This window comes from Papilio machaon, chromosome 7, assembly GCF_912999745.1.
Source record: "Papilio machaon chromosome 7, ilPapMach1.1, whole genome shotgun sequence".
In the NCBI taxonomy this organism is placed as follows: Eukaryota; Metazoa; Arthropoda; class Insecta; order Lepidoptera; family Papilionidae; genus Papilio; species Papilio machaon.
This window is the reverse complement of record NC_059992.1, coordinates 4,706,085-4,719,709: the sequence shown is the minus strand read 5'-3', so window position 1 is coordinate 4,719,709 and position 13,625 is coordinate 4,706,085. Positions and strand designations below refer to the sequence as shown.

At 33.8% G+C, this 13,625-nt stretch overlaps 1 protein-coding gene across 12 annotated transcripts in view; it reads left to right on the top strand.

Annotated features, from left to right (window-relative positions):
* The window catches only part of LOC106715022 (disks large 1 tumor suppressor protein), a 29,221-nt gene extending 18,035 nt beyond the window's left edge, over positions 1 to 11,186 (top strand). For 7 of the 12 annotated variants that reach the window (XM_045678498.1, XM_045678497.1, XM_045678503.1 and 4 more), the window contains 12 exons: positions 236 to 369; positions 972 to 1,091; positions 1,986 to 2,015; positions 2,874 to 2,997; positions 3,767 to 3,875; positions 4,241 to 4,282; positions 7,695 to 7,763; positions 9,186 to 9,335; positions 10,014 to 10,186; positions 10,389 to 10,498; positions 10,612 to 10,703; positions 11,052 to 11,186. In XM_045678498.1, coding sequence (XP_045534454.1) covers positions 236 to 369; positions 972 to 1,091; positions 1,986 to 2,015; positions 2,874 to 2,997; positions 3,767 to 3,875; positions 4,241 to 4,282; positions 7,695 to 7,763; positions 9,186 to 9,335; positions 10,014 to 10,186; positions 10,389 to 10,498; positions 10,612 to 10,703; positions 11,052 to 11,158 — 1,260 coding nt within the window. In that variant the 3' untranslated portion in view covers positions 11,159 to 11,186. The remainder of the gene's footprint in view (positions 1 to 235; positions 370 to 971; positions 1,092 to 1,985; positions 2,016 to 2,873; positions 2,998 to 3,766; positions 3,876 to 4,240; positions 4,283 to 7,694; positions 7,764 to 9,185; positions 9,336 to 10,013; positions 10,187 to 10,388; positions 10,499 to 10,611; positions 10,704 to 11,051) is intronic. The other 5 variants (XM_045678500.1, XM_045678499.1, XM_045678508.1 and 2 more) reach the window with 3 other exon arrangements.
* The last annotated feature ends 2,439 nt before the right edge of the window (positions 11,187 to 13,625 follow it).

The following is a 13,625-nucleotide window of genomic DNA, read 5'->3' as shown; positions in this document are numbered from 1 at the left end:
TTATGAGTTATTGCAGTTGTTATGAAAATGTGTTAATAATTAAAAGTACAATGTTCTAACATTGTTATGTAAATATACATGACTCTCCTTTTTGTAGCACATCAAATTTTGTAAACAAATATGTGAATTTACTTTTATCAACCTATTTAAGATGTTATGCGTACATTTTTAAGGTTTAATATTGAATGTATTCTTTCAAATTACTTATGACAGTTTAATTTTTTTATTGTTTCAGGGCACAGGACAGAATGTAAAACTGACAGTAGTGTATCGGCCACAGGAATACAACAAGTTTGAAGCTCGTATCAATGAACTAAAACAGCATCACACGCTTTTAAGAACGTCACAAAAACGATCACTTTATGTGAGGTAAGAATCATCTTTTATAATCACAATCAGCTGAAAAACTTACCCACAAAAACATATCTATAAGATTTTCATAAATTAAATGAGAAAATTAAATATTTGCAAAAAAAAATTTTTTCATTAATTTTTTTTTTTATCGTGTATTTAGTTCCAATTGACCAGTCTAAGGCATTAAAACAATCTCACGTAGTATCAATTGAGTGTTAACCAAACAATGGCCCAATTGACTCATGACATGCCAGATTTTTCGTTGTCTGATTCTATGACGTAACTTATGAATCATTGAATCAAACATTTGATAATATTGTTTCTTTATAGTTATGTAATATTAAAACGTTAGACAACAATTAACATGTCTTCCTAAAGATGATTATTTATCCAAGCAAATATTATTTACTTGCGGGTTTTACAAAGTTCAAGATTAAGTCTTAATAACGAACGAATAACGATTAAATATATACATATAACAAAATACACACTAGGAAAATGTGAGTCAAGCCGCATTTAAATTGAAAAATAGCAACTACTGAGAATCGCAGATAAAATGGAGTTAAAATTTTCTAACATAGTTATAATTTCATAATGAATGTATAATATTTTCACAGGGCACTATTTGATTATGATCCTGTAAGAGACGATGGTCTACCATCCCGAGGACTGCCATTCCGGTACGGAGATATACTGCATGTCACAAACGCTTCAGACGATGAATGGTGGCAAGCCAGGTAATTATATTTAATCTATTTTCTCTCTATATTTGAATTTTTGTTTATGCAATGGAAACACATGTTAAGTTGCATTTTATAGGAGCATTTTTAAGGGAATTAAAAATACCTTATCTGTCTGTTATTTATAGAATTTTGTGTAAATACTTAATAAAATTTAATTCAAATGTAACAAAATTTATCTTGTAATTATTTTTGCGCAACAATTAAACTGCGACTTTGATATTGTTTTGTATGCATCTGATTGTTAGCACATAATTACGCGTCATTCATTTAATGTGATTTGAATGAGCTAATGAATTGTTTATAAACTCAGTAAGTTGACTACAGATTTATGATCTGATGGTCAGGGGTTGCAATTAAAACTTGTGAACTAATATTGTAATGAGGAAATATTTGTTTTGTTTGTATTGAATAAGCTCTCAAACTACTGAATTGATTTGAAAAAAAATTTCACTGTTGGGAAGCTAAACTGTTCCCAGATGACATAGGCTATAATTATTAATAGATTTTTTTATTCCGCGCGAACGAAGTCGCGGGCAAGTACTAATGAGTTATATCTATCAAATTTTAATATTTAAAAAGGCAAACTTTTTGAGGTCATTTCTGTGATGTCTACCGCTATTAACTTTCCCCTGTATAGTTTACATTTTATTTGTATATCCCAATTGAAAAGAAGGCAAAATAGTAAGTTACGCAAATAAGTTAATTTTGTAAATTTTTAGAGAGAATTGAAATTTCGTTGCTGGAGTTTCAATTTATATGAAAATATATTTCCGGAAATGTTTTAGACTCAACTAGTTGTGTCTTAAAATGTTGCCATTATTTATAATATTTATGCTTTAATTTCGAAAATGGTATAGTCAAAACTCATTCTTATTTAACGCTAACAAGGATCGAAGTCGCCGGCCGCCAACCAAATCAGTTTGTACAATTAAACTAATATTTTATTCATATTAAAACAAATAATATAATTAATTCAAGACACGCTTTTGGTATCATTCTAGCGCATGTGCGCATTATTTCAACCTTAAATGGTAAAGGCACGCCATCTTGCAATGCATTTGACACATTAAACAATGTGACCTCATAAATAAAGAATCTAGTATATTATGTATTAGCGTACAAAGTATCAAGTTGTAATCTGTTTTTAAAACAATCGTGGATTTCTGAGACCAAAAGCTCTGTATAAAATCCTTCCCTTTGACAAAACAGAGATAACGATATGTTTTAAACCAGTGATTGTCAAACTAATTTCTTTCACCGCCCCCTTTGAAAATCAATTATATTTCAGAGCGCCCCTAATTTTTATTCAGCCCTAAAACTGAAAAACCACAATTTCATTACTTTAATTAATTTCAATGCCCCCCATTTTTTGGGCCTCTTATCGGCCCCTCCTAGGTTTCAAACGCCTCCAAGGGAGCGTTATCGCCCACTTTGAGAAACACTGTTTTAAACGAAGATTTTGGTCTCAGAAACCTACGATTAGAGGGAGATGACACATATATGAACATGAATTTTTTTAAATGCTTTAGGCAAAAAGGTATTTAAGACAGGTGCCAAGTATAATTTTTGCTAATATGAAGCAATTATTTCTAAAAAAAATATGTTATGCAGTTGGTTTCTCTTAACTAGTTCTCACTTATTCAGATTTGACTGTATATGCTTTAGTACAAAAAAATGCTATAAAAAAAATTCTGTTGCTACTTTAACAACAGATAGAAAAATAAAGTACGTAAACGTTCATAAAATACATTGTAATAAGTGTTTTTTGTTGATTAGACGACTGGACACGACGGAGGCGGACGCTATCGGTATAATACCGTCGAAGCGTCGCTGGGAGCGCAAACAGCGCGCACGAGACAGGCAGGTCAAGTTCCAGGGACAGGGTACACCAGTAAGTACTGTAAGTTGATACATTTATTTTATTTTTGCTTTTTTTATTGTTTTTGTTACGAACAGCAATTAGACCCCATGCCCGTTACGGGGAAACGGTAAGAGGGGAGGTGGCAGTATAGTGGTGGCAGTGGCGACGTGTACAAGCCCCGCCCACAACGATAGAGCGCGTTTAGGCCCCGATCTTACTAAGCCCCTCAAGAGAAGTAATATATACGACACTGTGGCGGGCAACTGGGAAACGAGGTTTAGGCTAAGCGCCACCTGTGCCAGGCCATCTCAAGCCCGGTGAAACTGTAAATGCCTCCTTAAGGTAAACAGTGACTACAGTTACAAAAAAAAAATAAGGCAACTGGAGCAGCTCTCTCTCACTAAAGCTAGCAGCAACTCAGCAACTCAGCGACTTAGTGCTGGATTTAAAGTGTAATTTTAGATTGTAATTTCTGTACGTAATTGTAATATTAAAGTTTAGTAAATTCTCTTCTTGCAACCAGTTTTTATTTTATACAGTCCACTTGAAATAGTCGGTCTATCATCAACAGTTTTCTTTAAAGAAATTATACAGCTGTTGAGTGCAATGGTGCTGAATTTTAGTTTTGACAATGGATAACAGATGGCAGTGTACGTTGCGTCAAAATAACATGTGTAGGCGCATGTATTTAAAATTTTGTTTCAGTTAAAATTTGCCTATTCTGTTACTTAGATATAGATTTATTTATATTTTATTTTATGAATAGCTTTTATTTATAATAGCTTTTTTTAATTTAACAATATTACAGAGCCAATCGACGCTTGAAAGAAAAAAGAAAACTCTATCGTTTAGCAGAAAGTTTCCGTTCATGAAGAGTCGAGAAGACGGTAAATCAGAAGATGGTTCGGATCAAGAACGTAAGTATTTTTTACTTATTTACATATTATTTATCATTTCATAGAATTTGAAGATTTGGACAGTTTTTATTATAAATTGGTTGGAATTTATTGTTAAATGTGTTAAAAAAAACCCCTGCCATATATTATTATATGTTATTTATCTTACTTCTTACTAGTGTTATAAATGCGAATGTTTAGATGGATGGATGTTTGTTTGAAAGTATCTCCGGAAAGGCTCAACGGATGTTGATGAAATTTGGCATAAATGCAGAACATAGTCTGGAAGAACACATAGGCTACTTTATTAAGTTCTTTTTAATGCCGGACGGACAGAGTCGCGGGCGATAGCTAATATTTAAATATAACATATATTTTTGTTGCAGCTTTCATGCTATGTTACACGCAAGAGGACACAAATGCGGATGGTAAGTTGTTTTTAAAAACTCATATATTTTACTATTTTTTATCGCTGTTTATCATTAGTAGGTTTTCATAGTTTCGCCGTTTTTTTTACACGATCGTATTACAGTTGTTTTTTTATTATAAAACTTTGTTAAATTTTATTAGTAATTTTTTTTTTTGTTGTCCCATATAATTTTAAGTTGTATGTATCAAATATTTTTATTGATAACCACATTTTGTTATATTTAATTTTTTTATATTAATCTATTAATATTTTAGAATACTTTATTACGAAAAAATATAATTTTGTATATTTAATTTGATGTATTTTTAACAGTCTGAATATATACATATCTTATTGTATTATATGTTATGAATAAGAAACTGTTGAAGTTAACGTGAAATTTCAGTGCCGCAACAATCTATTTTTCACAAATATAATGAAAGGGATGAATACATTTTTTTATATGTTTCGGTAGTAGAAGCCCACGTTTAAATCTTTAAAATATTCTGTCAGAATGTCATGGAGACTGTCATACGATATTGTTGTATACCAATGCGCTGTCAGATGTATTCTTTGCAGGCTAATAACACATATTACTATTTAAGTAATATTACATTCTTACTTGTTATACGTGGATGGGTGTTAGAAAACATCAGACTTTATTGATCTCGATGAAATTTGATATAGATGAAGATCACAGTCTGGTAGATCAAAAAGGCTACATATGATTCCGGAAATGTGTACGGTTCCAGTGAGATTTATGCCCGAATACTGAAACGTTACTTAAATATCTCCTTTCGTAAGCATTGCTTACAATTTAACAGACGTCAAAATTTAAGTGGTATACACAAACGCAAATCAAGACATGTAAGCGCGTGATTCCGTAAGTAGACGTATTATTTTTACGTCATGGCAACATCCTTTGTTTTCGGTCAAAGAGTGTATAAAAAATACTTGTTCTCGATTACGTTTTCTTAAAATTCACTTTACGTATCCGTTTCACGCAGCATGGCTTGGACAACCTATAGTTGTAAGACGTGTTCATTCCCAAATAGTAAAGAAATTTAAAATAAAAATACTAAATAATCAAAAATCAAAGAAGGTTGTTAAAAAATATCCTTTCTGTTTAAAGTATTTTTAAATAAAAAAAAATAAAAAATTTGACCATACTTTTGTAGAATGGAAAGCATCTGGCGTTATGTTTTGACAAGTTTAAATTAATAAAATTTTAATAAATCATAATATCATCAAGACACTTTTCAAGCAGTTTAAGCGGGCGCAGACAGATGTCGCTACAAACCTATTTGCGATTTTGATATATTATATTTTCGTTCAGTCGGCATTTTTATATAAATAACAGCTGTCGCCCGCGACTCCGTTCGTGCGCAGTTAAAAAAAACTTTATAGGGGTATGAATAATAGATTTTGGCCGATTCTCAGACCTACTGAATATGCTCACAAAATTTCATGAGAATCGGTCAAGCCATTTCGGAGGAGTACGGGAACGAACATTGTGACATGAGAATTTTATTTGTCCGAATGCGATGATTATGATGAAGCAGACATGTTAACACCTTAGATTTTCACTTTTAAGATAGCCCGCGACCACTCTTAAATTGTTGGCGTACTTAAGTCGACATGACAGTTCTTTTGACAGCAAAATGTCGTTGAGTGACGATCCAGTATAAGAAATGTGATATTGAGTGGCCTTTAAGCATGGTACGACTTGAGTGGCATCAAAGTTGAGATGCGTCTTTAACTGACTTACGAAAATTCCATATTGGAGTTTAAGCGTGGTCTTATAATTTAAGACGCTCTTACATATTTAAGTGACGTTTCAGTATTCGGGCATTAGATTCATATTTTAAGCTATAACTCCGGCAACGGTTCAACACATCTTATCAATATATGGCACAGATATAAAAACATAGTCTCGAAATGTCTTTAATTTTTTTTTTAATTTACTGCACAGACTAAATCGCGGACAAATGCTAGTATATAATAAATACAATATTATTGTCAATTATTATTCTTCGTTTCGTCGTAAATTGTAGTTTGTCTGATGGGTTTTCATTGGGAGCAAACATTTTATTATACTATATGTTCTATATTTTCTATATATGTACTTGATCTTTCGAGCTTAACTACACTTAAATATAATATATTTAGTATATCAAGTATTATAATATTATATTCAAATTATTAATCTATTGAAATATATAAAATTAACGATTAATGTTGACCATATTCATATTTATATGTATGAAAAATGCATCAGCATGTTTTCACAAGATTTTCGTAATTGAATACTTTGATATTTGGACTTGAAGTAGAAATACTATGATTTATTTAGTAGATTAGTTTATTCTCTTAAAATATATTTAAGGATTATAAACTAACATTTCATGCAAATTTAATACTGTAATAGAGTTTTTGTTAGCAATTTGAAAAAAGTATTATGATTTAAAATAAAATATAAAGTATGTTCACCGAAACCATATATTATTTAAGACTTTATTCTATTTAGGAATCGTAAAATTGGAATTAAATATTTAATTAAATCAATTCGGTTCTGTCTGAAAACAATCATATAGTTCCTATTCTAACTGCGCGTATATCTAAATAAACCTCAAATAAACTATGAAAGTAATATATTTATATATCTTGGCAATTAAATGTATGACGTAATAATCACTTATTAATTATATCATGTCTAATTATATCAATAATAGTAAACCCGTTTGGTTTTAAGTAAGTGGACATTATCAAATACAATTTAGAATCCGCTAGCTACAACATACACTTGCGCCATTTAGCGACCAGCTGTCGTCGGTGTTGCCAGACTTTGTACAAGATTAAATGGCTGCATGTTAGCTTGCTTCTGTAATAAAATATGTAAACCTTTTTAACTTAGCTTCGATGTAGCAACTACAGCAAGTAGTCGGGTGTATTTTTTTTTTCAATTAACATTTTCGTCAGTGGAGTGTGTGCCGAAAAAGGGTTATAGGAGGTAGAAAGAATAATTTGGTGGCAAAAAAATAGATGGCTGAGTGTCCTCTATCTAGGTATTAATATTCGCTTTGCACAGCTGTGTCGTTAGGCATTTTGAAGTAACATAATAAGACTGGGTTTGGGAACACAGCTCGGTTCGAATGGCGTCCGGCGTTCGGCCGTCCCGTGCTTCTGTCCACCCGAAACTACACACACACACACATACACCTCTTGTCATCCCATAATTTTTTTTTTATTTGCATCTTGAGTTCTCAAGCGCTATTTTAATATATTATAGATTTTCTAGCAAATTTAATGGAAACATCTCTCGACCTTTGCAAAATAAAATCCAAGTTGTGCAATCGTATCTTTGTTTTGGGCCATACGGTATCATGTAGAATGTTTTTAAATGTATATAACGTTAATTTTTCTACGTGTAGGGGAAATCTTGTACCGAGTGGAACTTCCCATGATGGAGGAGATAACGCTCATATATCTCGAGGACGAGAGTAAGTTTTGGGAGTGAGGCGTAGCTTGCGAGTGCCGTAGCGGATTACCTTACCTCCCGCATTCTGGTTATGATCATCAATTTAGAGACGTAGTTATTCATTTTCAAATAACACTTCGATCTTTTTATACTATTGTTTATGTCATCTTAAGTTTTTTTTTTCGTATTTTTTTATTTTTTCCTAATTCATACAACGCGATAATTCTAATAGCCTATCCGCACACGAATCTCTCGACATCGAAGCTCATGATGTATGAAATCCATTTCGTAACTTAAAATCGATTCCGGACCCGCCTCAGTCGAATCAGCATCGGTGTAACACGCGAACGACTAGTCGGAGGAAGGCGAGGCAGGGCGGGGGAGGGCGGGGGATTTCGGGGGCAGTGGAGGGGGATCAGAGTGCCCCCTGTCACCCGCGGCGCTTGCGCACGAATGAGCTTCGCCTCTAGTCGCCTCACGCCGCACGTCACCAGCATGGCATGGACACGTCCGGGCCATTACACCATCACACCACCATACGGGCTTGTTTTACCAGAACTCTACTACGCTGGGATTCCTTTTCAGAATGAAATGTATTTCGCTTTGAACACATAGACGCTGTAATTATTTTATTAGCCTAGTCGTTGCAAGGTGTTTTTTATGTATATTTGCTTATATTTTTTTTACATTGAAAATTATGTTGTTACAAGCCAGCATTAACTGTTTGTAAATAAATAAGTTACGTTTTAATCCTGGCTCCTATACTATACCGAGTAATTAATTTAGCTAAATTTTTAAACAATTATTAAGCATGAGTGATCTTTAGTGTAAATTTTTTAATTTGGCTTTGTGTAAGTACCTTATCTGGTCGGTAATCTACTAAAAAAATCAATTTAAAAACTACCAAAGTGACAAGATATGTACTTACGAAAACGCGTGAACATATGTGATATGTCACATAAAATTAGTAAATAATAGTGCTAAATGATAATCTTCACTCAGCCTGTCATTGCCCAGTTAAGTATCAAGGAGACACTTCTGAAATTAAAACCAAAATAGATAATTATTACGAATGACAAAATAGGTCCAATAAATTAGACTAGTCACCTAGCACGCCTCGCACGAATATATACGATTTATTACATTTGTTACAATAAGATTTTATAAAGCAAATTCTCTGTTTCTTATTGTTGCCATTTTATATATTTGTAACTGAAACTAAGGCATGGTATACAAGGAATTTGTTTCAATAATTTAGTGTAGACGAGTTTGTATTTTTAATGTATATTTTCTCTACATTTATAAAATTGGACTAGACCTAGTTCTATTAGAGAACTGAAGAAATTGACTTTTGAGGTTTTATAGAATAAAAAAAAATATTCTCTCTTTTATTTTGTTCTTTTTCTTATGTAGTGTGGCGATAATTTTATTTTGTATTTCACAGGCCAAGATGAGAATGTGCTATCGTATGAGACGGTACAGCAGTTGACGATATCGTACACGAGGCCGGTCATTATCTTGGGACCTCTCAAGGACAGGATCAACGATGACCTCATATCAGAGTTTCCTGACAAGTTTGGAAGCTGTGTGCCTCGTTAGTAACTACATTATTTACCGTGGGTTCCTGAGACCAAAATCACCTTTTAAAACATATTGTTATCTCTATTTTATTAAAGATGATAGGATGATCTTGTTCTTAGAAACTTACGGTTAATTTTTTTGCATAATTTTAAACTTTGGTCCTTCGAGCATCAACGTTACGGCTCTGTAATGTTTTAACATAGTATTTAAAGTCATAAATACATTTGTATTTATGAAACATGATATTCTAATACAAGTTTTAATAGAATAACAGCAGTTGGATGTGAGTCAACGTGGATGTTGCATGTGCTAATGTCAATCAGAGATAAGCAAAGTCCGATCGTTACAAATGACCTTATTGTTGTTTGTGTTAATTATTTATAGAAATATATTATTATTATAACAGATAGCTCAATAATTTTATAGACGCTTTGTTTCAATGCTTGCATTGACTTTGGGGTCTTTGAAAATGTTTCTACGGTATATTAAGTTTTTCTTATAAAGCTCGCTTAACGTACTTGTTCCGTATGTTACTTGTCCGAATTTAACCATCGTCTTCTTTCATCATTCTTAAGTGATTTGCTTGTTGCATACTTTATAGAATAAAAACCAGGCGATTGCTTCCCTTAAGAGGTAACTATAGAAATTAATAGTTTCGTCACATTAATATAATATTGATGTATATATGCAGATACTACGCGGCCGCGTCGCGACTACGAGGTGGACGGTCGCGACTACCACTTTGTGTCGTCGCGCGAGCAAATGGAGCGCGACATACAGAACCACCTGTTCATTGAAGCCGGCCAGTACAACGACAACCTCTACGGCACCTCCGTCGCCTCCGTGCGGGAGGTCGCCGAGAAGGTATAATTTCAAATATATTGACCTCTCAGAACAATTTTATATGTAAGGGGGTGTAAAGGGATGCGGGGGAGAGTAACTTAAGATTTTCAAAACACAGTTTTCAATATCACATTAACTATCACATTAACTGGACATCATGTTGTAAGGCCCTTATTTTAACTGTGTGACTTTCAAGTATTGAAGTTGAACTTTTTAATTTCAGGGCAAGCATTGCATTTTGGACGTGAGCGGGAACGCCATCAAGAGATTACAAGTGGCGCAGCTCTACCCCATTGCCATATTTATTAAACCAAAGAGTGTAGAGTCTATTATGTGAGTATGCTTCTAGTATGTGATAAATCAATTAGTAAACTGTTCCTTTAAGAACTATGTAAAATAAAAAGTATGACACAATTTTTACAAAAAATATTTTCTTTATATTACAGGGAGATGAATAAAAGGATGACTGAAGACCAAGCGAAGAAAACTTACGAACGAGCACTGAAAATGGAACAAGAATTCGCTGAATACTTTACAGGTTAGACTGTTTTTAGTACGTCTCACTATCCATATCCACCAGGACGGATTGATGATTTGATTTTTATCATTCCAGACCGGTTGAGTGTTTGTTGATGAAATCTTTAGCTATATATATAAAAGAAAGTCGTGTTAGTTACACTATTTATAACTCAAGATCGAACTGATTTAGCTGAAAATTGATGGGGAGGTAGCTTAGAACTAGGAAACAGACATAGGAACTTTTTTATCTTGTATGCATTTTTTTTATTCCGCGCGGACGAAGTCGCGGGTAAAAGCTAATTAACGCACAAACTACTCATTGAATTTTTTTTTATTCCAAAATAATTAATGATTATTTTGTTACCAGCGGTGGTGACCGGCGATACGCCCGAGGAGATATACGCGAAAGTGAAGGCGGTGATAACTGCGGAGAGCGGGCCCACTGTGTGGGTGCCGCGTCGCGAGCCGCTGTGAGACGCGCCCCCCGGCGACCGCCGCGCACCCCCCGCCGCGCACCCGCCGCCCACACCACGGACCCCCCGCACACCCCGCACCCCCCGCACACCGACCACACCCAGCACCATCGTCGACTGGGACTTCAACACGCTCAATTACAGGAAACGAAGCAAACGACCTTCCATATTCGTATTCTGAACAAGACATTTGTATATCGGGGATCTTTGTTAGAAGAAATTTCTAACAAAAAAAACCTGTCTAATCCTTGGGGGCTCAAGGTAGGCATAATCGTTAAAACTTTCTATGTTAGCATAGTTAATATGTGGTGACGCTGGAACAGAATCTCCTATAATATTATCCTCGACGACGCTCTATTCTACTGAGTAAGATAAATGAAGCAATATATCTGTTAGCATAAAGTATCATATGAAAACAACTAATAGTAAGTAATTCAATGGAGTTTTACTAGTTTTATATCATTAAGATGTAGTTGATGCAATTTAAATAATTCAACAGTAATTGAACTAATTAATTAAATTCAATTTTACATTATTTTTATGTTTAATTGTACTTATCTAGGACAAAATTTTAGAGGTAACTTATACCCCTTGATTATTTTACGTGCATGATATGGAGAAAGAAAGGCAAGAAGTTATCTGTTATTGCTGACATTTAAAATGGGATCTGATATACTGCATATAAACATATGATACTTTATAGCAAACGGCTTGTTTAACCATAAGTTTCCACTACCTGAGCAGATATCGTTATCTATGTTTCCATACAAGTGTTGTTAGTGTAAACTTGAGGAGAGATATGTTTCGCGACACGAGAAGCAATACGCGCTGCGGCGGTTGTGATAGGCCGACTGCGTTTATCATCGTCACTTTACGTCCCCTTGTGACATGTTTAGAGTAAGTACGTTTTCAATTTCTTATTATAATGTAAATTTTCACTCGTGCGTTGATTCTAACGGCTTTCACTGTAGACTAATAATGCTTTATGTTCGTCGTGCAAATTCTAACATCCTAGAGGGTGATGCATTGTTGACTTTACAATTATATTTATTGATTTTTAAAGCAAATTATGCTTGTATTAACTATGTAAATTGTATATTATATAAATTAAATTAAAAAAAATATCCATGTTATTTTTAATCGGATCGTTCGGAATTATCGAGCGCTAAGAAATTACTATTAAATAATATAAATTATGTACACGTCAAAGTGATTGCGTCGAATTCACGGTGCACTGACAATGTTGAATGTTTCAAACTTAGCTGTATTAGTTGTTTACTAGTGGTACAGTCGCGTCCAGTGACGTGTTTACACTGCTGTTCACCTTACTTTGTGCTAACTACAGTTGAAACGCACTCTACTTTTCTACTTACAACTATAATGGAAAAGTACCCTACGTTTCTACTATAGGTTATAAAAAATACTCAAGACTAATGAATTTTCTCAACTATATTAGTACTTATTAGAAATGACCGTTTACCGTACATTCCAGTGTAGATAGGTCAGTGGGTGCGACTGTACCGTATAGTTGAGCCCACCTCACGCGAGTCCCGCATGGCTAGGCTAAGTCGTATTATTATGTAATCACAATTATTTGCTCAAGCGGCAATCTATTTAGAAGTCATTGAATCTCATCGACGTTCGGCGAAATGTACCGCTGTCACTCGGCGACCTGCGAACTCGTTTGTTGGTTATATTAAGCAGTTGTGTTACGGTGTGTCACCACCTTTATAGTGTTTGACATTCATTTATTATTGAGAATTTTATTTTCATACGCAATTTTAAAAATTTAATGCCCATCTGCAAATATGGCCGTCACGGCACAAGTAACATTTGCGTTAATACTGTTGTCCCTATTTTTTCAAAGGGAGTGCCGTACGCTGTACTTAACAGTTCGCAAGATTAGCATTTGTGCATATTTGTAGGTTACCTTCATGACATTGTGTAGACATTTCGACAAAGTATTACGACTGACCATGTTTATTTGTTAAATTTGATACATCCTTATTGACGAATAAGGAACCTATCAAGACGTTACCAAAGTTATTCAATGGTACAGTCAGCGGAAAAAAATTAGAAAAGTAAAAATTTAAATCGCACATTATGAAGAGATTGCGCTCTCCGGAGTAACTTTTTTTTTTTTTTTTATTATAAAATGAAATTTAAAATAGTTTTTATCGGTAGGTAAAACGTTTTTGATGCTGACTGTACATACATTGGCGGTATGTTACAAACTTATTTATGTACTTAATATGAATGTATTAGTTCTCTCCCCAACGGTGTTCAGTTGGTCGTGGTCTTTGTTTTTTGCAACTGCATGTAAATAATATTTTATTGTTTTAATTCCTCAGTATTTTATTTAGCGACAAGAAGTTTTATTCTTTAGTGTACCCGTCTTTATTTAGTCAGTGGGGTGCACATTGTAATGCTAAAAATTTTTTATTATTTTAATTTATGATTTAAGTTAA